Source organism: Bos grunniens, chromosome 24 (assembly GCF_055505025.1).
Source record: "Bos grunniens cultivar Pamir isolate PY7600 chromosome 24, Bosgru_T2T1.0, whole genome shotgun sequence".
Taxonomy (NCBI): Eukaryota; Metazoa; Chordata; class Mammalia; order Artiodactyla; family Bovidae; genus Bos; species Bos grunniens.
Genome location: NC_141188.1, coordinates 5,692,072 through 5,714,433, shown reverse-complemented (window position 1 = coordinate 5,714,433; position 22,362 = coordinate 5,692,072). Strand labels below are relative to the sequence as shown.

Below are 22,362 nucleotides of genomic sequence, written 5' to 3'. Positions count from 1 at the left end.
GTTGAATGGTTCTATGAATACCTACAAGACCTTCTGGAACTAACATCAAAAAAAGATGTCCTCTTCATCATAAGGGACTGGAATGCAAAAGTAGGAAGTCAAGATATACCTGGAGTAACAGGCAAGTTTGGCCTTGGAGTACAAAATGAAGCAGGGCAAGGGCTAAGAGAGTTCTGCCAAGTACTATAAATAAATACCAATGAACACTTCACTTGACTTGGAGACTGTGGGCTCTTCCCATATCCCATTCTTCTGCCTCCCCAAAATCATTGTTATCCTGAATTCTGTTCATCATGTCCTTGCTTAGTAAAAGAAAAAAAAAAAAAAAACCATATGGATATATCAACAAACAATTTATTCAGCTTTCTTGGAGAATGATTGAGCTTTATAAAAATGGGATTATACTGTATGTAGTCTTCTGGAACCTTCCTCCCCATTAAAAATCATGTTTTTAAAAATTCATCCACGTTGAATAGAAGGTGAACATAACAAGTGAACAAGAATGGTCTTAGCAGCATTCTTCATAATAATTCTAAACTAGAAGCAATCTAATTGTCCTTCGACCTCAGAAAGGATAAATATATACACACAATGGAATCCTATCCAGCAATGAAAATGAATAAAATACTGCTACCCTCAACAACATGGATGAATCTCATGAACATAATATTTACAAAGAAGCTAGACACAGGAGAGTTTGTGTTGTATGATTCCATTAATATAAGGTTTCAAAACAAGCAAAAGTAATGTATGATATTAGCAGCTGGGACACTAGTTACCTTGAATGAAGTGGGTAAGTGGCTAGGAGAGGGCACCAGGAGCACTTCCTAGATACAGATAATGTTCTACTGTTAGATCTGGGTGGTAGGTATATAAGGATGGTGATTTTTGATAAACCATCTAAGTGTGTACTTATGATATGTTCACATTTTAATTTTGAAAGGTTTACCCATGTTGCACATAACTGTAGTTCATTATTTTTTGTTTGCCATATAATATATAATTATGTAAATATAATTCAGTTTATCTATCAATTCCCTTGTCCCTGAACATTTGGGATTTTGTTTGCTTGTTGTAGCTACTTACTTTATTCAACAAACAATGCTGCTACAAACATATTTCTTGGTGCATATATGCAAGAATCTCTTTAAGGGAAGTGTATAGAAGGAATTTCTAAGTCTAAGGGTATGTTACAGCATTCAACTTCAGAAGATTACATCACATTATTTTCAAATTTTCATTCCTGCATTCCAACAGTGTATGGGAGATCTAATCCTGCATCCTTACGATTTTGTCAATACTATGGTATCTCGTTGTGGTCTTATTTAGATTTGATAATTAACGATGTTGAGTATCTTTCCACAGGCTTATAAGCCATCCTTCTTCTTTCTGCAAAACATCTGTTCATGACTTAACTGCTTTTTTCTATGACACACTGTCTTACCCTAACTGATCTGCGAGAGTTCTTTATATAGTCTGGAAAATAACCACTTGTGGATTACTTTCATGAAAATATCTTCTCCCAATTTGTGACCTGTATCTTCAATCTATTTTACTTCTGAAAAACATACTTTTCCAAAGCTTTTTATTATGGACAAGTTCAAACAAACACAATGAAAGTGGGAAGGCGGCCAGACAGCCCATCTTTTAGTCAGCGCAGGACTCAGTCACTGGCCCTCCCCAGCGGCCATACCCTGAGGATGCATCCTACCTCTGTTTGGGAGACAGCAACGACCTCGCGCCGGCCACACCAACGCCAAAGCCAGCTCTCTCTCAGAGAACCGTGGGTGCAGGACGAACGGCTCATGCCAGCAAAAGCTATGGCGGGAAAAACGGGTACACAGCGGCATTCTGGGAACGTTCAGAGCATGCTGGGAGCACGCAGAGTATGCTGGAAGCCCTCGGGGTAAGCTGAGAGAGCTGGGGTACGCTGGGATAAGTTGGGGTAAGTTGGGGGCGCTAGGGGTGGTGAGGGGAGGTCTGGGATGGCCAGGCATGCTGGACACAGTACCCCTGAGCCACGGGGAGGGCGCTGAGGAGCGAGAACACGCAGGCCAGGAGACTGAGGAGACTGAGGCCGGAAGACAACTGCTTGACCAGCCCGAGAGGGAGAGGGAACTGCGGAGGTTGCTCCAGGCCTGGCTTCCAGCCTGCCCCCGCGAGGCTCGAGCGTCGCCTCCTGAGCGGTTCTGATGGCCTTGCTTTGACAGGAGGCGCCTGCTGAAGAGATAGTTGTAGGTTTTGAAAAGGAAAGGAACCAAGAATCGTTCTTTCACGAAGGCCCACGGGTTCCAACATTAGGGCATGTAATTTAATCAGTAATGTATAGAATCGCCTTTTAAATAAGGCACTTACGGTAGGTAGAGACCTTGGAGATATTTCCACCAATTCCATGCGGTGCGTAAGAAAATGAGGCCCCAGGGGAGGAAACTTGCCTGTTGACCTTGGAAGCGGTGGGTAGGGCCGGTGGAAATCCGACCCCCAGTGAGGCCTCTTCCCACCAAGGCCCCACAGAGGCAGGCCCAGTGAAGCTCCGGCGGGGCTGGACGCTGCTTAGACGGCAGGTCACTGACTTCACAGCCTGGGCGCTCACCATGACCTTGGTTCTCTTGGGGTTTTGAGTCATCAAATGGACAATTTTGTAGGTACCTGTTCCTTACTGTAATACTTATCGCCAGGGCAGAGATGTGGTCAAAATGTTATTTTGTAGTCAGCAAGTTTTCCATTAATCAGCTTGGATGTGACAGGTGCTACTCTCTAAACAATCTGTTAACTGATCATCTGAATTTCGAGCCTTCCAATGCAGTCCTTACACAGTCTAGGGCAAGAAATTTGTACGTTTTAATTTGTAAGTTTTGCCAGTTATGTATTGAAAAAAAATTGTTTTCATGTAATGCTAAGTAATAAAATTAAATAAATTCCTGCCTATTCCCGAAAAGGTCAGAGTTGTTTACTCAGTTTTCTGATCAGTCTTTGAAGTTGACAAGAGAAGGGAAGGACCACTCACAGGAATTTTTTGGTGAATTTGCTGATATTTAAAGGAAGAATGAGGCAGAAAGTAATTTTAGTGGGAAATGTGTTTCAGAAATGAAAGCAACAATCTCTAAATTTCAACTGTCTAACCTATTTACACTAACGTGCACTTTTGTACTTCTGGGCCCAAGCTGTAATCAGTTCTTTGTTTTTTATTTTACTTCATTCATTATTGACGTTCTTTACTTTGGTGAAGTAGATTGAGTTGGCCTTGGAACTTTGTACTTCATTAAAATTTTTTTTTCCCACAACAGCATTTAGCATAGAGAGAGAGTAGAAAAACAGAGAGAAGGAAGGAATGTTTCTATTTTTACTATCAGCAATCATCTTAATTAGGTACACCAAATTAATTAACACCTTGTGTGACTTTGTGTTAATCTTTCTAAGAGTACTCGCAGTTTTTTTTTTTTTAATTTTATTTTATTTTTAAACTTTACATAATTGTATTAGTTTTGCCAAATATCAAAATTCCATGATCTTTAATAAAGAAAATTTCAAGCACTGTGGTACTTGAGTGAGAAAGACATGTGGGAGCCAGAAGGGCAATGCCACCATTGGTCAAATGGCACCACAAGGGTATTTGGTTACTGAGATCAGACCTAAGGCTGGTCACACTCCGGATTCCAGGACTGTGTTACTACTCCTCTAAAAGAGAGATAATATGTGGATGCTTAAAAGATTGAAGTACCAGAATACCAGTTACCTTCCCTGGATATGTTTGTGTATCCTAGAGAAACTGAGATTAAATCATTTCACATTGCAGTTTTCTTTTCTGTTATATGTAAGATAGACCCCAAAGGTATGCCCTGTGAATTATCAACTGTAAAATGCATCCCACAGAGAAGTTGGAAAGCCAGAGAATTAGTGGAAAGGGAAGCTAGATAACAATTTAAAGATCTCAGTGAACAATTTTCTTTAGTGTAAAATGGTGAAAAATATATTCTTCAGCTTTGAAATGCTTTATAGAGATAACTTAAAATAACAGAAGGCTTTGCTATACATTTTGATTTTTTAAGAAGTATTGTTGTCATAGGCAAGATTTTGTTTTCCTGAAAACAAAGAGAAACTTAATAGCCAAAAATTTTAGAAAGAATTTGTTAAATAAAAACAATATAGCAGAAACATATCTAGTATCCAGAACAGAGTATGCATTTAATACACATTGCTGGTGGTTCTTTGTAATATTTGTACTCAAATTATTCTATTTGTTATATAGAACTGCAGGTTTAAAATTCTAGATTTTATTTTTGGGGTGGCAGAGTGTTCTAAAGTGTATTGTGATGGTTGCAACTCTGTGAATGTAGTAAAAGCCATTTAATTATACACGATAAATAGGCAAATTGTATGTGATATGAATTATATCCTAATAAAACTTGTACCCCCCGAATTCTGGATTATCATTAGAAAACCTCAAAGGTAAAATGTTAAGTGGTATTTAACTGCTAATATTTGCTAAACTTGTTTTTGCCATTGTATACCAATGCAATATCAAATATTCTGTGATGGATTGAAATGCTTTACCCTATTGGTAAACTGAATACAAGTTTACTATGTTTTTATTGTTGTTTGTTTTTAAAGGCCTGATTACTGAGGCATTCAGTCAACAGGAAAATATGAATGATTCTAAGCAGCAGTCACTATTCTTCATCACACTTCCTGATTTACACAAACTCTGTGCTGTCAAGATAATATTGAGTAACGGAGTGGCAGACACTGAGATTAGGAGTAGACAAATGAAGATATGCAGGTAAAAAAACACAATCTTGTAACTAATACTTTCCAAAATTTTACATCTGGAAGAGCTGTTTTAATACTATCTCCTTTAAAGCAAGATACTCATTTGCTAAATCTGTTTATACAATTTTAGAATAAAGGAATTCAGTATTGTTCTGACCAAGTATATTGAATTACATTTAAGGGAGGACTTAAAGTACTTCAGATAGAATATATCACTGTTGAGTCTTTATATTTGTGGCTTCTTGTGTGTTATTTTAATTTAAAAATTTTATAGACATTTATGAATTAAATCAATGGATTAAGTCAAAACTTAGTCTTGGGAGATAGTCATTAATAACTGTTTACCTACTGTTTGTGAAGCACTTCAGGAGATACTGTAAACATCTTACAGTAATATAATTTTTAGATTTTCAGATTGATGTAGGAGTATTTCTCCAAGAATTATCTTGAAATATCTAACCTAAGATAGTCTTTGGAAAACACTTCTGGAAGTTGACGCCTAAAGTATAACACTGAAGACCCACCATGTATTAGTCCCTTAAATTGTTTGAGACACTCAAGGAAGAACTCTTAGAATACATAACAAGATTATATCTCTAGTTGAATTTCACAGAGAGGGGCAAACACTTACAAGATGGCTAGGAGTCAGAAGTAAAATACTCTGGAGTGTCCTCCATTTTGCTCTTATTTATAAAACTTGTCTTCTGACCACTGTGTATTTTCCCACTCAAGTACATCCAGGAATCGGAACCCTTCCTGCTAAGGCATAATTTGATACCCACTGAACATTTACTTGTGACCCCTTACGGAAGCAAATAAGTAGAAAACCTCAAGAGAGCTTTTCTGCCATTTACTCTCATATTGAAGGTGGTCTTGCCCATAGAGAGGGGAGCTTTGACTCATCGTCCCAATAACTGACAAAGAGGCTAGAACAGGACAAAGACGTGGTTGTGTCAGACAAAGGCACATCTTATACAAGCATGTCCTGGGAATGTCCCTGGTGATCCAGTAGCTAAGACTCTGTGCTCCCTGGGCAGGGGGCTCAGTTCGATCCCCCCGCTGGGGAACTAGATCTTGCATGCTACAACTAAGTTCACACTGCAACTAAAAGATCCTGTGTGCCTCAATTAAGACCCAGCACGGCCAAATACATAAACATTAAAAAAAAGTAATAATAAGCCTGCTGCACCACAGTTCCAACAAAGATGAGCCTAGCAGAAACACACTGACCCATCTCACGTTTTGACGTAACCCCACACACACACATGCACTCCTAGCCTTTAAAATTTGTTTCCCTGATGATTAATAATCTTGAAAATTTTTGTATTTCTACCTCTATTCCCTTTTGGGTTTTTCCCATCTTTTCTAATAAAATTATTGATGGTAATTTGAATTGTAATGATTGTTGCTGTAAGTTCATTTGTCTTTTGAAAACTAAAACCACTACCCACTTCATTTTCCTCCAAAAAATTTCCTTTTTGAAGGAAAAGAATCTAGTCAATAGTTCTGACACTGAAGTAGTTGATAACTACACTGTTCCTTAGACTCTTTTCTCCAGTACTTCTGACCACCACTTTAAAAAAAAAAAAAAGGAAAACGGAAGAAATAGGACTTAGAAGAGCTGAAGTCTTCATAGTGCTTAGACTTTTTCAAGTCTATACTTAAAATAGAAATGAAGTTTTAAAAGAGAAATTTTAGTTCACAGATGAAAAGGTTAGGAAACAGATGTGCAGACAAGTTTTTATATTAATATCATATCTAAAACTTTATAGTTCTCTCAGTTCAGACCTTGGCTGATGCTTACAGTATTCAAGGTGCCATGCTAAGTGTGGAGAGACATACGGAAATCTGTAATACAGTCCCTGCCTGCTACTGCTGCTGCTACTAAGTCGCTTCAGTCGTGTCCGACTCTGTGTGACCCCATGGACGGCAGCCCACCAGGCTCCCCCGTCCCTGGGATTCTCCAGGCAAGAACACTGGACTGGGTTGCCATTTCCTTCTCCAATGCGTGAAAGTGAAAAGTGAAAGTGAAGTCGCTCAGTCGTGCCCGACTCTTAGCGACCCCATGGACTGCAGCCTACCAGGCTCCTCCATCCATGGGATTTTCCAGGCAAGAGTACTGGAGTGGGGTGCCATTGCCTTCTCCGAATCCCTGCCTAGAAGAAGCTTAAACTTTTATGGGAACTAGCAATTTCTAAATGTTCTGATAAAATGAAAACAGAGGGTGGGCAGTCCGCTTTAAAATGAATACATTTCATCTCCACAGGCAGCTGCTGTTTTTGCACCAAGATATCCTTACATCACCTGTACCTGGAATATTTACCCAAATCTGGGCGGTGATGGCGGTTAGTATTGTAACATTTTATACAGTATCATTTATAATTATTTAGAGCAATATTGATAAGCATTAATTTGGGTATTAATTATAGCTCAAATTGAAGACAGTTTATGAAGACTAATTACATTGTGTTGTAGGTTGATCAAAACATTAACAGACTTTAACTTTGATATACCTCATGTTTAAGATCCATTTTTGTGGCTCTAAATTCATATTTAGTTTTCTCTGTCATTGATGTTAAAATAAAGATTATCAATGAATAAAATATGTTAACGGCATGGTTTTTAAGATAGCACAGACTTAATCCTTTTTTATATTTTATTCTTTAGAATTACATTTAATATAAAAGAAGTTCCTTGTTCCAACAGATCTCCAGTTATGTTTAAAGAACTGGGGCCGACTGTTTTTTTATTTTGGAAATTTCATTAAAATGTTTTTCTTAGTAAAATTAGAACAAGAAATATATTTTCTGGTGCTGTATATAGCTCTTATTCTGAGATTTTAATTTCCCAGAAATTAATATTTATTAACAATGCTGATAGTTCAAAATCTTTAGTTTTTCAATTTTTCTCTAGGTTTTAGGTTTATATCTATTTTTTATCTTCTTATACGTAATATGGTTTTTAAGAAAGACCAGATGTTAGTGAACAAGTAGGCAGTAATGTCTCTGTATTCTTTTCTACCTGAAAAACTTAGGAAATGAGTATCCTAATCTTAGCAAGAAGAAGAAGAAGAAAGTCACCATATAAAAATATGTTTTGAACTTTCTCTTGATCTTCCACTTGTGTCCATTTTCCTTATTCATGTCTAAGAAATTATTATTTAATAAGGAAGGTATTAAATATTTATTACATGAAATTTACCGACCTTTTCCTATATGGTTTCTGGATTCAGGTCATTTCCAGAAGGGCTTTCCTCACTTAGAAATGTACCCATAGATTCTATTGGGTTTTCCAGAAAGTTCATTTGGTTTTTTCTGTAAGACGACACTTGTAGCACTTCATTGTCTTTAACTTCATTTGAAACAGCTGTTAGACTGTATTGTGACAGCTGTCATATCAGTATGCATTTTTTAAAAAATCAAAATTGATACATTTTTGTGCAGCCATTTTAATGTTGAAGATGGGAGAAAAAAGCAACACTTTCAGTAAATTATACTTTATTATATGAGAAAGGTGGGCTTCCCTGGTGGCTCAGATGGTAAAGAATCTTCCTGCGATGCAGCAGATGCAGGTTCAATCCCTGGGTCGGGAAGATCCCCTGGAGAAGGAAGGCAACCCACTCCAGTATTCTTGCTTGGAGAATCCCATGGACAGAGGATCCTGGTGGGCTACGGGGTCATAAAGTGTCGGACGTGACTGAGTGACTAACACTGTACCAGAAAGGTAAAAAGCAGCTGAAACAGCAAAAAGATCTGTGCAGTGTATGGAGAAGGTGCTATGATTGACCGAACATATCAAAAGTGGTTTACAAAGTTTCATGCTGGAGATTTCTCACTGGACAATGCTCCACGGCCAGATAGATCAGTTGAAGTTGATAGTGATCAAATCGAGACATTAATTGAGAACAATCAATGTTATACCATGTGGGAGATAGCTGACATACTCAAAATATCCAAATCAAGCATTGAAAATCAGTTGCACCAGCTTGGTTATGTTAATCACTTTGGTGTTTATGTTCCATATAAGTTGAGCAAGAAAAACCTTGACCATATTTCTACATGCAATCCTCTACTTAAACATAATGAAAAGCTTCTGTTTTTAAAACAAATTGTTATGAGTGATGAAAAATGGATACTATACAATAAGGTGGGACTGAAGAGACTGTGGAACAAATGAGCCACCGCCAACCACAACTAAGCCTGGTCTTTATTCAAAGAAGGTGATGTTGTGTATATGGGGGGAGGGGGTGTTGGAAAGGAGTTCTCCATTATGAGCTCCTTCCAGAAAACCAAATGATTCATTCCAACAAGCTGCTCCCAATTAGACTAACTAAAAGCAGCACTCGACAAAAAGTGTCTGAAATTAGTCAACAGAAAAGGTGTAATCTTCATCAGGATAATACAAGACCGCATGTTTCTTTGATGTCCAAACAAAAGCTGCTACAGCTTGGCTGGGAAATTCTGATTCGTCTGCCATACACACCAGAACCTGGACTTTAAGATTTCCTTTTGTTTACAAAATTCTCTTAATGGAAACAAATGTCAATTTCCTGGAAGACTGTAAAAGGTACCTGGAATAGTTCTTTGCTCAAAAAGATAAAAAGTTTTGGGAAGATGAAATTATGAAGTTGCCTGGAAAATGGCAGAAGGTAGCAGAACAAAATGATGAATACATTGTTCAATAAAGTTCTTGGTGAAAATGAAAAATGTGTCTTTTATTTTTGCTTAAAAACCAAAGGATGGACATGTGTACACTGCTATATTTAAAATGAATAACCAGCAACGACCTACTATATAGACACAGAACTCTGCTCAGTGTTATGTGGCAGGCTGGATGGGAGGGTGTTTGGGGGAGAATGGATACATGTATATGTATGGTTGGGTCTCTTTGCATTTCACCTAAAACTATCACATTGTTAATTGTCTATACTCTGATACAAAATAAAAACTTAAAAGAAATAAAAAATAAAATTATCTTGATATTGAAAAAAAAAAAAAAAAAAAAACCAAAGGAGCTTTTTGGTCAACCCAGTATTTCAGGAAGAGAATGATTATCACTTGCTTCTTTCTCTGCTGCTGCTAAGTTGCTTCAGTCATGTCCGACTCTGTGCGACCCCATAGATGGCAGCCCACCAGGCTCCCCCATCCCCGGGATTCTCCAGGCAAGAATACCGGAGTGGGTTGCCATTTCCTTCTCCAATGCAGGAAAGTGAAAAGTGAAAGTGAAGACACTCAGTTGTGTCCAACTCTTAGCGACCCCATGGACTGCAGCCTACCAGGCTCCTCTATCCATGGGATTCTCCAGGCAAGAGTACTGGAGTGGGGTGCCATTGCCTTCTTCAATGCATGAAAGTGAAAAGTGAAAGAGCATAGAAACTGTTAGGATGATGGTCCTCTGCTGTGTTCTGCTGTATACATGTTTAAATTCTTTATGTAGTGCATTATTTAATAATACATTTAAATCATTTTTATAAATATGGATTTTTTTTAATAGATAACATTTTATAAAGCTGGAAAACTTAATGCCTATATGGAAAAATATGGAGCTAAGGTAAGTTTTTAAAAAGATAATAATTCCAGATGTTGTTTTATTGATTTTGTATATTCAACTTATTTTGTTAGTAAACAAAAATTGGAATATCTTTCTCATAAGTTGTTTCTGTGCATGTGAAAAAACTAATATTTTCTCTCAGGACAATTTTTTTGTGGACATTTAATAGAGAAAGGGGGAAGAGGCTTAATTTTGTTGGGTACTTTATTGCAGGCATTTTATGTGACATAATTTCATTTGTCATCTCTATTTTCCAAGAAGTAAATATCCCATGTTTACAGATAAAGAAACTGAAACCCAGAGAGGTAAAAAAAAATTGTCCACAATCATATAGCTAGTAAGTAAGGGAATAAAAAAATATAGACTGTATTCCCCATGGTGATGAGTGTCTGGATCTTAGCAAAGAAAAAAGAAATGAATACTTGAAGTAGAGCACCTCTTGTGTCTCAATACTCAGGCTGCTGAGACTTTGCTAGAGCTCCCATCATGTCTCTGCGCAGGTGTCTGAGGCGCTGTATCCTTGGTTATTCTAGCAGCCTGTCCTGGTATCACTGCTGGCCTCTGTTCCTCGATCTAGTGGAGTTTGGAATGATGAAGTTTTTGGTCATCTTCAAGATGAAATGCCTTAAGTTCTAGGAGAATGATGAGGTCTCAATAATACCCAGAGATGCTTTGCAGTTCCCTGAGAAATACTCGAATAACCTGAAAGCTGATTTTAGCCATCATTTACCATCTGTGGGAAAGCAGTGTTCTTCTCACCTGTGTTGAGCCTTCACAATTATGCTCAATTTGTCTTTATCTGGATACTTTGTACATGAGTAATAATCATGGCAGATAGTTATTGAACATCTATGATATACTGAGCACTTTGCTTGTTTCTGGAGATGAAGCTGGGGACCTGATAAACTTCTTGCCCTTGGGAATCTTAACATAGAAAAATATTTTCCTCCTTTTTATTTATTGGGTGATAGTTCTTGGCTCGGAGAAGGCAGTGGCACCCCACTCCAGTACTCTTGCCTGGAGAATCCCATGGACGGAGGAGCCTGATAGGCTGCAGTCCATGGGGTTGCTAAGAGTCGGACACGACTGACTTCACTTTCACTTTTCACTTTCCTGCATTGGAGGAGGAAATGGCAACCCACTCCAGTGTTCTTGCCTGGAGAATTCCAGGGACGGGGAAGCCTGGTGGGCTGCCGTCTATGGGGTCGCACAGAGTCGGACATGCTGAAGCGACTTAGCAGCAGCAGCAGCAGCACATGACTGAAGCGACTTAGCAGCAGCAGCAGCAGGGGTTCTTGGCTCTCTCACTTTTGTCTTGCTAACAAAGGCCCTGGCAGTGTTTTAGTCTCAGCTGCATTTGCAAGAATGTTTGTATAGCAAACAGCCCCAAGTGTTTGCTCATATGAATGTGCTACTCCATATGCAACTGAATACTCAAGGAGGGACTCTGCTGATGTCAGAGTTTTCTCTCTGTGCAGCTCTCTTCTCTCAATACTCTGCCCTCCAAACTCTAGCTCCCGTGGCCTCCATGGACTGTCAGTTCTGTCCATTCAACCCAGGGAGCCTGCTGCCTCTTCCAGGATTCCCCCTCCCTGCACTGCAGCCTGGAAAGCCTCTTTAGTCAATATGCTGGGGTCTCATGAGTTTCCCAACTCCTAGGGGTTTGTCTTTTTTTGTTGCTTGATGGCCTGTGTGTTGTGAAACATTGTTTCATTTAACATTTACCCAGTATTTTAGTTATTTTAAGTAGGACAATGTGTCTGGATCCCATTGGTCCTAAGTGAATACTTTGACCTTTGAAATTGTGTGCACCACTCCAGTGTTCTTGCCTGGAGAATCCCAGGGATGGGGGAGACTGGTGGGCTGCCGTCTGTCTGGTCGCACAGAGTCAGACACGACTGAAGCGACTTAGCAGCAGCAGCAGAGATACTTGTTGCACTATATCTGGTACAAACATATACAAATTGCCAGTTCCATGTGTGCTCATGTAAACATTTAACTTTTCTGATATTGGAGTAGAGTGAACAGTAATGGATCATGTTACAACATAGTTCTGGCCGGCTTCCTTTGTACAGAGCAGAGTACAAAGTGTAAGGTTCTAGCACATGAGATCCAAAGATTTAGGCTTATTGAGGCAGGATCAGATCAGAGATCAGATCAGATCAGTCGCTCAGTCGTGTCCAACTCTTTGCGACCCCATGAATCGCAGCACACCAGGCCTCCTTGTCCATCACCAACTCTCGGAGTTCACTGAGACTCACGTCCATCGAGTCAGTGATGCCATCCAGCCATCTCATCCTCTGTCGTCCCCTTCTCCTCCTGCCCCCAATCCCTCCCAGAATCAGAGTCTTTTCCAATGAGTCAACTCTTTGCATGAGGTGGCCAAAGTACTGGAGTTTCAGCTTTAGCATCATTCCTTCCAAAGAAATCCCAGGGCTGATCTCCTTCAGAATGGACTGGTTGGATCTCCTTGCAGTCCAAGGGACTCTCAAGAGTCTTCTCCAACACCACAGTTCAAAAGCATCAATTCTTCGGCACTCAGCCTTCTTCACAGTCCAACTCTCACATCCATACATGATCACAGGAAAAACCATAGCCTTGACTAGACGAACCTTTGTTGGCAAACTAATGTCTCTGCTTTTGAATATGCTATCTAGGTTGGTCATAACTTTCCTTCCAAGGAGTAAGTGTCTTTTAATTTCATGGCTGCAGTGACCATCTGTAGTGATTTTGGAGCCCAGAAAAATAAAGTCTGGCACTGTTTCCACTGTTTCCCCATCTGTTTCCCATGAAGTGGTGGGACCGGATGCCATGATCTTCGTTTTCTGAATGTTGAGCTTTAGGCCAACTTTTTCACTCTCCACTTTCACTTTCATCAAGAGGCTTTTGAGTTCCTCTTCACTTTCTGCCATAAGGGTGGTGTCATCTACATATCTGAGGTTATTGGTATTTCTCCCGGCAATCTTGATTCCAGTTTGTGTTTCTTCCAGTCCAGCGTTTCTCATGATGTACTCTGCATATAAGGGCAGGATAAACTGGTAGAATTTGGCCATTACAGTCATAATGTCAACGTGAATATATTTTAACACTTCTTTAACTTCAGAACCAGATAGAATTAGCTGGAGTGATGGCTGTAACTTCTACTCAGGATAGCCCAGTTTTGTTGGGAGGTGATCTAAGCGCACAAGCATTTTCTCTGAGTTTCTAGGATAGCATAACAATTACTGTGAACTTGCCCATATTTTGTGCTTTAATATTTTTAGGTGGAGGCTCCACAACAAGTAATTCCTATAATTCTTCAAAACTGCCTTTCATATTCACTCACGGCTAGACTTGCTCCAGCCTGGAATAAAGCTGGCCATCTCTTGATACAAGGTGACTTTATCTCTTTCAATCATTAGGGCTTTCTGAACCAGATTACTTCTATTATGTACGTCTGTTTTTAATTTCAAAATATATTGTTTTTAGGGAATGTTTTTTCAAAAAAAATCTTTTTATTTTGTATTAGGGCATAGCTGATTAACAATGTTGTGATAGTTCAAGGTAAACAGCAAAAACATTCAGCCATACATATATTATACATGTATCCACAGGGAATGGTTTTTAAAGCATAGCCCCAACCAAACATTCTTAAGCAAGGCCCCATCAACAAAAGTGTCGTCTCCTTCCTTTGCAATTATATCCAGAGGAGGTCTCCTAGTGTTTCTATGGAAAAAAGTGGTTTTATTATAGAATACTTGATGTTTAAAAAGGAACAAATATAAGTTATGGAGCACTATAATAAAACAAACACGAATTATTAGTGTTGTTGGAACCAAAAGTCTATTCTGAATTTTGTGTTGTGATCTGTTTTCTAAATATTTTATACCAGGAAAAAGTATTTGCAGGAAGAATTGAGTATTTCTGTCTTTTTAATATAAGAGATATTTTTGAGTGTTATATTTTTTCTCTGAACTATCATCATATATTCATTTGTATAAAACTGCATTGTAAAGCATTTCTGCAGCTTTGATAACTTTGCATAAGGAAGTTATATTAAGCATGATTTATGAGTTTTAATAATATGGTGTATTCTATGAATTTTTTAAGGAAGAGAATTTCTTTCTCAGATGGGAAAGCAAAGTGCTGTTGGTAAGTAAAAATATAAAAGTTAATAGATGAAACATTAATAAAATAGTTGTTTAAAAAGTGTTATAGATTGTTGGGTTGTTAAAATCTTGATGATTAGCTTGTATCAAAAGTTAATCAGATACTGTTAAATCACAGTTTCACTCAGAAAATCACTTTTTATTCAAAAATATATATTCTTCATGAGAAAAAAATTCACTTTTCTTAATTGAAATAAAAGCATTTTAAATTTCACTAGTTAAAGAAAATTAAAACTAAAAAAGAGTTTAATTTTGTAGGTATTTTATAATATATAGTCTCTAGAACCACATTATAAGAATTCTTTAGTACTGTTGTAAATAAAAGCTTTGATTTTTTTTTTATGAGTACATGATTCTTGTTTTTAGAAAAAGATTAAAGCTCAACATTCAGAAAACTAAGATCATGGCATCTGGTCCCACCACTTCATGGGAAATAGATGGGGAAACAGTGGAAACAGTGTCGACTTTATTTTTGGGGGCTCCAGAATCACTGCAGATGGTGATTGCAGCCATGAAATTAAAAGACGCTTACTCCTTGGAAGGAAAGTTATGACCAACCTAGATAGCATATTCAAAAGCAGAGACATTACTTTGCCAACAAAGGTCTGTCTTAGTCAAGGCTATGGTTTTTCCAGTAGTCATGTATGGATGTGAGAGTTGGACTGTGAAGAAAGCTGAGTGCTGAAGAATTGATGCTTTTGAACTGTGGTGTTGGAGAAGACTCTTGAGAGTCCCTTGGACTACAAGGAGATCCAACCAGTCCATTCTAAAGGAGATCAGTCCTGGGTATTCTTTGGAAGGAATGATGCTAAAGCTGAAACTCCAGTACTTTGGCCACCTGATGCGAAGAGTTGACTCATTGGAAAAGACTCTGATGCTGGGAGGGATTGGGGGCAGGAGGAGAAGGGGATGACAGAGGATGAGATGACTGGATGGCATCACTGACTCGATGGACATGAGTTTGAGTGAATTCTGGGAGTTGGTAATGGACAGGGAGGCCTGGCGTGCTGCGATTCATGGGGTTGCAAAGAGTTGGACACGACTGAGCGACTGAACTGAAATGAAAGAGACGCAGATTGGTCTAATCTAACTGTTTGGTTGACATGCATGGCTCTATTGCAGGTAGACACATTCCTATCAGTAGTCCAGAGATGGCAGATAGAGGGAAATCCTGAGCCAGACAGACATTGTCAATCATGGTGGTTTTCACCAGCATTTGACCATAGCCTTAAATCTACATGTAATCCACAGACTGTTCCATCTGAGTTGACTTTCAAGCTGAAGCCCGTTTGCCCCTCTTGCTCTGGGTTTGTGTGTAAGTTGGGCAGTGGCAGTCACTGTGCTTCAGCTCTGGATGAATGAGTTCTTTACCTGTCCCCAAACAATATCAGGAGACTAAGCTGTCGGAGAGTAAAGAGAACAGTTTAGGACAGCAAAACTCCTCACTCATGTGTTAGAACTTTTTCTTTTAGTTTTATTGAATGTAATATTCTATAGCAAAACTTACAAGCTGTAGATGTATAGCTCATTGGATTTTCACAAACTAATAATATCCTTATAACCAGTTCTCAGATCAAGAAATGAACATTACCAGTACACCATAAAAATAAACAAATAAAGCCCCCGCATGCTTTATTTCAGGTAGCACTATCTGACTTAGAGGTTGTGGAGTCACTAAATCAGGTCCGATTCTTTGCGACCACATGACTGCAGCACACCAGCCTTCCCTGTCCTTCACGATCTCCTGGAGTTTGCTCAGATTCATGTCCATTAGTCGATGATGCTATCTAACCATCTCATGCTCTGCAGCCCTCTTCTCTTTTTGCCTTCAATATTTTATAATTATGAGAAAGCAAGATAGATGCCTTGGGGCTCTGAAAGATTTGAAATATATCTGCCATTATATTTGAGGACATTTGTTAGTAAGTCAAAAACATGGGATGGTACCTATTCTAATTTAAGAAGAGTCTTCATTTTTCACATATAATAAATGTCAGGCCTCTAGGAGGTGTCTGCTGAGTTTTCCTCTCAATTGTGGGATGTCTCATTTTTCTCATTGTAACCGTGCCCTACACATTATACCCACATAAGTACTGTTCTGTGCGTTTGTCTTCTTTTAGATGTCTCATCTGTAGACCATCAAATAATATAATATATTCACCATATAAGGTGACTATTTGAATGTTACCATGTGTGAAAAAAATCAATTCCTAACTGAATTTCTAACTTGAATAAATTGAGTTGATTTCTTATGTTACTAAAATACTTAATTTGTTAGGTTGGAGTAATAATTCCAGAAAGTTCATGGTTAATAATTTTATTTTCAGTGTTAGATATCAATGTAACATCAACTCAAGTTTGTCTAAGCATAGAAGTTCACACAGTCAGACTGCCACCACCTCAGGTACCACATATTTTCATTTCTTAATATATAATTAATGTATTTTTATTACTATATAATTAATGTATTTATTATCATTACTGATATGCTAGGAGGTTTTAATTTTTAATAAGAGTGATGATAAATTTTTTATTATCAAAATCCATATTATTAAATACTTGACATACTGATATTGTCTTAAATCTGTTTACCAAAGAAAACATCATTCTGTCAGTTTAATACAGATCTACTTATGTTACTACTTTGCTCAAAAATCTTTTTAGGTAGCGTTCAAGACTCCACAATGCTGCCTTGCCTCAGCACCCGCTCTTTGCCTTTTCTTTCACCTCCAAATGTTAAAAGTGCTCTATCAGCTCATACTAAATATATTAATAATAAACCCACATTGGCATTACTATAGTTTTTTTATCTTTTTTTTTTTTACACCTAACACTTTTTGCCTTCTTAGTAGAAGGATATGTCTTCTATTTTGCTTATTCTCCTAGCACCCAGTATAGAAACTTTCACATTAACGGTAACTCAGTGAATGTTATTTTTCTTCTTCTGTGACAGTGGTTCTGAGCAGAGAGGGGTGGAGGGTGAAATGAGTGATTTGTTCCCCGTGAGACATCTGTAACGTCTGCAGAAAACTTGGCTGTCACTAGGTGGGAAGGTGTGTTGCTACTGGCGTTACGTGGATAGAGGCCAGGATGCCGCTGAATCTTCTAGAGCACACCGGAGCACCTCCACTCCCATCCCCACCAAGAGTTTTGCAGCCCAAATGATCAACAGTGGCCACACTGAGAAAGCCCAGGCACGGGACAGAAGACTCCTCTTTGCTTAGAGTGCCCCTTGATGTGCTGTACACTCTGCTTGTTCTTCGGGGACCAGCTCAAATGCTGCTCCATTCGTCTCTCTATAATTTTTTGATTACTTGTTATGTTAAGGCAATAGACAAGTCAAAAATGAATAGGATCTCCATTCTGGCCCTCAAGAGTTATGTAAGCCACTAGGAAAGCTGACCTGAATATACGTAGTTGGAGTTGCTGCTGAGTCCATCCTCTTACTGCTTGCTCCATGGCAGGCCAGTAGATTGAAGCACGAGGTGTTTGGGCAAAGACCTGTCAGCAGCTGGAGAGCATGGTGGACTAGCGTTCCAAAGAACCGTCTTACCAAGTTCCAGCTCAGGTTGCTGTTATACTAAAGAGGGAGCGGGTGTGGCTAGTTGTTACAAACTCCTTGGTGCCCAAATCCTTTGTTCTTGCAGCTGTTGTCCATGTCGGTCAAGTCACAATCTTCCTATAAACCTCCAGCAAGACAAAGTTTCCACAACTTTCTATCTCTATCTGAATGAAAAGTGTTACACCTTTCAAGGTCAGGCCTGGGAGGCAGGGCTTGAGAATGGGCTATCGCATATATTTCAGGTTGGTTCTTCTCTGTCACAGAGACAGTGGCATAATGTGAATATCTTGTACTGACAAGGAACCTCCCTAAAGCTCGAAACCTGCTGTAATCTTTCACCCACTAAAACCTCCACACTGTCCCTCACCACATATATTCCTAGTATCTCCATTCATCTCAGAAACGCAATGGAAATTCAGAGCACAATTAGTCATTGAATGTGGAGGGAAAGGGTCTAGATCTAGGCCTGTAAGGTTTGTATTGGCAGAATGCAGATAAATCAGTGTGGGGGCAGTGCTTTAAGCCAGGGCCTTGTTACAATGCTGATGGCTTGTCCAGGAATTGGAAAATTGGCTGGGTCAGCTGGAGTTCATTGAGAAGCAGCAGGCAGTAGAGTTAGAATGTTGTTTCCCCGAAGATGAATGAATAAGAGCGAGAGATGTGAAACGTTCTCTATGAACGCAGTGTCCTCCACCCTTTAATATTTTATTTTGCACCTCACTTGAGGCCTCTCCAACCTCTGCCTCACTATAAGAAAATGGCCCACACTACCCAGAGTGAGGGCGCTGTAAGTGGCGAGTAGTTGCCAGACAGGGCACCTGAGGACACAGGAAACAGCACTCCAGATCCTGGAGAAGGGACATGAAAAGAGCACAGGGGCTGCTTCTGCCCCCTTGCCTCCAGAAGACCAGAGGAAGGCATAACTCCCTAACACATCCTCCTCCTCCACTTAAAAAAATGTGTTTAAAATTTAATTAAGAAGTTATTCTGACAATGTAAATATCTTCCTTTGGACAGAGATTCAACTCCCACTTAACATAATTAAAGAAACTGAAAGCCAGTTCAAATAAGTACAAAATAGGAGTTTGGCTTTGGACCATAAGAGGGAAAGTATGAAATACTCGATAAACTGTGTAGAGGAGAAACGGGCGCGCTGAAACACTGATTACCTTGTGTAAAGTGGTCATACATGATTCAATAACAGGCTTTGAAACTGTTTCTTAACTGATGGTGTATGTGTGATAAATCTTTATTTCTTTTTTTTTTTTAAAGAAATCTGTGTTTTTAAATGTTTCCTTTTGTTTGCCAAATTCTTTGGCGGACTTACTTATGCATTAAATTCTTATTTCTATCAAAAGCTAAGAGAATTTGATATTTCTCAGAGTATTATAAAGAGTTTTGAGACTAACCAGAATGCTGTTATTGAGGAACAGTCCATTTTAAGCAACTGGTGCTACGTTTTGCCAAGGTGAGATTTCAGTTTGTCATATCTGGGGTGGGTTTGGGATATAGTAGTTTTCTCTTATTTTGCTTCAACATTGATATGTGCAAAGTATAAACCATTTTTGTAAATTTTGGAAACTGAATTATAACTCTAAAAAGATATTGAAACAATATTGTCATACTTGGAGAAGCCATCAAATTACTAAAATAATTTTATTATACATTTTATCTTTATTAGACCTCATTTTAAAACAGTAAAATTTATAGATATACAACTATATGTAACATCAATAGAACCTTATAAACATGTACATATAATTAATGATTCAATATCATTTGATATGAGCTAAGTTATAAGTTTATACTATTTTCAAGGGAAAAAATGACTTGTTATTAATATAAATATGACTATTAGCATGAAATTTTAACCAGATTAGAAGTTTAAGTAGTGGCATCTGCATTATGACTTGGTCACTGAAGCACAGAAGAGGTGGATAGGGAACATAGATTGGCTTCCGATTCATTCAACTCTTAACAAACTTTCCCCTAAAGTCTAAAATTACCAGGCATACCTCTGTGTGGCAACACTGTATTTATTAGTCACTGTTCTGTGTTTGTAACTAGCATATTGTTTGCATCAGTTCAACTTTGTTTTTCCTAACATTTCTTTGTTAAGAATTTAATACAATGTTAATTTAGAACTGGGAGCAAATGAGTAGCTTATTACTTATATGTTGATAGTTGCTATAATTTTTGAATGCTTTCCAAATCACATAGTTGACTTAAACCAACCCGGGGTCAGAACCAGTTCTCTTACATCTCTTGCATCAGCAGGTGGTTTCTTCACACTAGTGCCACCTGGGAAGCTCCATGTCTAAGCACTGGCTCATAGTATTTTACCAACTGTATTTTTCGTAGCATGAAAATGGGACGAATGATAAGTATTCTTCACACCATACCCCCTGACTGTCCTTTTCACTCGTATGAAGATTTCCAGATGCACTGGGATGGCCTGGTAAGGAATAGAAATATATATTACATTCAGTTCAGTTCAGTTCAGTCGCTCAGTCGTGTCCAACTCTTTGCAACTCCATGAATCACAGCACGCAGTAGCTATTTAATTTTGCTTCTTGTAGTTTAACCTCAAGTTTAGCTTTCACTCAAGACAATTTCAACTTTGTTCTTAACTTTTAGTATGGTTATAAGCTTCCAGAAGACCTTGGAACTATTAAAATATACTGCTGCATCTACTTCAAAATGATAGGAGAAAGGCTCTTCACATATCCTTTACAGATGCTCTCTGCCCTCCCTAGGATCCAGGCAAGACTCCCAGTAGAAAGGAACAAAGAAATTGTATAGGATTCTCCTTAGCCAAGGGCTCCCTCCGGTGGCATATTGGACACCATTGAAAGGATGGAATTGAATGTCACTTAATGAAAATTTCTTTTTTGGAGAATAATTTCACAGGCAAAGTTTAGAGGATTTAAATTGCACTTAATGCACCTCATTGATTTGAGAAAATATTTTTCTTGGTGTTATTTTTAAAAATCTATACACAGAGCACAAGTGCTCAGGTGAAACTCTCCCATCTTAATTAATACTGGTTTCATCATTTTTGTTTCTTTGTATTCTGACCAGCTGGTCCCTAAAAGGAAGAGAGAGGAGCCTAGTGTTCTCTTTCTGTATTCTATATTTCCTAACCCAAATCTTAATATAAAGTTGAAGTTAACAGCTATCAATTATTCCCCTTCATTAGATGCCGAGACATTATTCCAAGTCTTCAGAATGTTTTATATCAGAAAAAGTTAACTGCTTTGCTCAAAGAACCACGTTCAGAGCTTGAATGCAATTCATATGTGGTGTTTCTCTGTGCTGAATTTTTACTGTTCTTGGAGATGCAACCTGTTTATTGTTTACTGTGAATATTTACATTTACAATCTATGAAGATCATGTCTTTTTTATAAATCTTTTTTTGGATAGCGTAGTTTGCCGGTCTGTGGCAAGAGCCATATGGTAATAAGGGTACTACTGTGAGTTGTTTTTATTGTGAAAGTTAAAATTTAAAGTAGTTAGGATTTAGTTATTTGTACCTTTTCAGCAGTTACAATTTTCAGACCTTTTTACATCAGTTAAAAAAAATGCTGTCTCCTATCTGCAAAAAAAGTCCCATTGTTCTTTAACAATGCTCAGGTACCCTCTCAGTTGCGTCAGAAGCCAACCCATACAGTTCTTTCCAAGGGTAGATATGGAAGGTGTGCTGAGAAGTTTTCTTTCAGATTTAAAATCTAAGCTGCCCCATATATGTGGATTTCCCATAAAGATGACAACTAAACCGTGCTACTACACACAAGAACTAACCACACTGCATTTGCAGGTGAGTAGTTTTTCCTGTCCTACCAAGTTCTCTAAGACATGCTCTGCACGTTATTCCTCGGATCTTTGCCGTCAGTGATGGACAGCCTAGCCCACTGTGCTGGGTCCTTTCCCTCAGTTCGGTGTTTCCCTGCTGCTGTTTGTTTTTGTTGTACTGTCGTTCCTATTATTATTGCATTTACCTTGGTATCATGGTAGTTGTTGGTCTATTTCTTCTAATTAATGTAGCGTGACTTCCTAGAAGGCAGAGAACATATCCTAAGTTCCCGGTACTTAATACATGTTCATTACATGTTTTTTCAAAGAATAAATGATAAATGATAATTACAGGATAATTTGGAAACGTCTGCCTCATACAAATCCAAGTTTTCTTTGAAGTTCTGTCATTTAAAGTCCAATTGATGAGAAAGCCTTTGAATAATTGATAGAAATTGAATTAACTTGAGAAAATTTTTATTGTAAGATGACATGCCAAGTGAAATCTTATTTATGAAAAAAAAAGTAGTGGTTTAAGC

At 38.3% G+C, this 22,362-nt stretch overlaps 1 protein-coding gene and 1 long non-coding RNA gene across 3 annotated transcripts in view; one reads left to right on the top strand and one right to left on the bottom strand.

The window, feature by feature from the left end:
• Positions 1-1,568: 1,568 nt before the first annotated feature.
• On the bottom strand, positions 1,569-2,548 carry LOC147345860 (uncharacterized). Its single transcript, XR_015153693.1, has 2 exons — positions 2,356-2,548; positions 1,569-2,217 (listed from the first exon to the last, which is right to left on the bottom strand). It is a non-coding gene; the product is annotated as an uncharacterized LOC147345860 (long non-coding RNA).
• Positions 1,866-22,362, top strand: part of C24H18orf63 (chromosome 24 C18orf63 homolog) — a 31,248-nt gene continuing 10,751 nt past the window's right edge. Inside the window, exons 1-11 of one of the 2 annotated variants that reach the window (XM_086372580.1) lie at positions 1,866-1,945; positions 4,612-4,780; positions 7,037-7,115; positions 10,264-10,320; positions 13,584-13,695; positions 14,410-14,451; positions 16,796-16,872; positions 19,389-19,498; positions 20,392-20,488; positions 20,668-20,753; positions 21,665-21,848. In XM_086372580.1, the coding sequence (XP_086228706.1) occupies positions 4,647-4,780; positions 7,037-7,115; positions 10,264-10,320; positions 13,584-13,695; positions 14,410-14,451; positions 16,796-16,872; positions 19,389-19,498; positions 20,392-20,488; positions 20,668-20,753; positions 21,665-21,848 (978 nt within the window). In that variant the 5' untranslated portion in view covers positions 1,866-1,945; positions 4,612-4,646. Of the gene's footprint in view, positions 1,946-4,611; positions 4,781-7,036; positions 7,116-10,263; positions 10,321-13,583; positions 13,696-14,409; positions 14,452-16,795; positions 16,873-19,388; positions 19,499-20,391; positions 20,489-20,667; positions 20,754-21,664; positions 21,849-22,362 lie in introns of those variants that run through there. The other variant, XM_086372579.1, reaches the window with a different exon arrangement.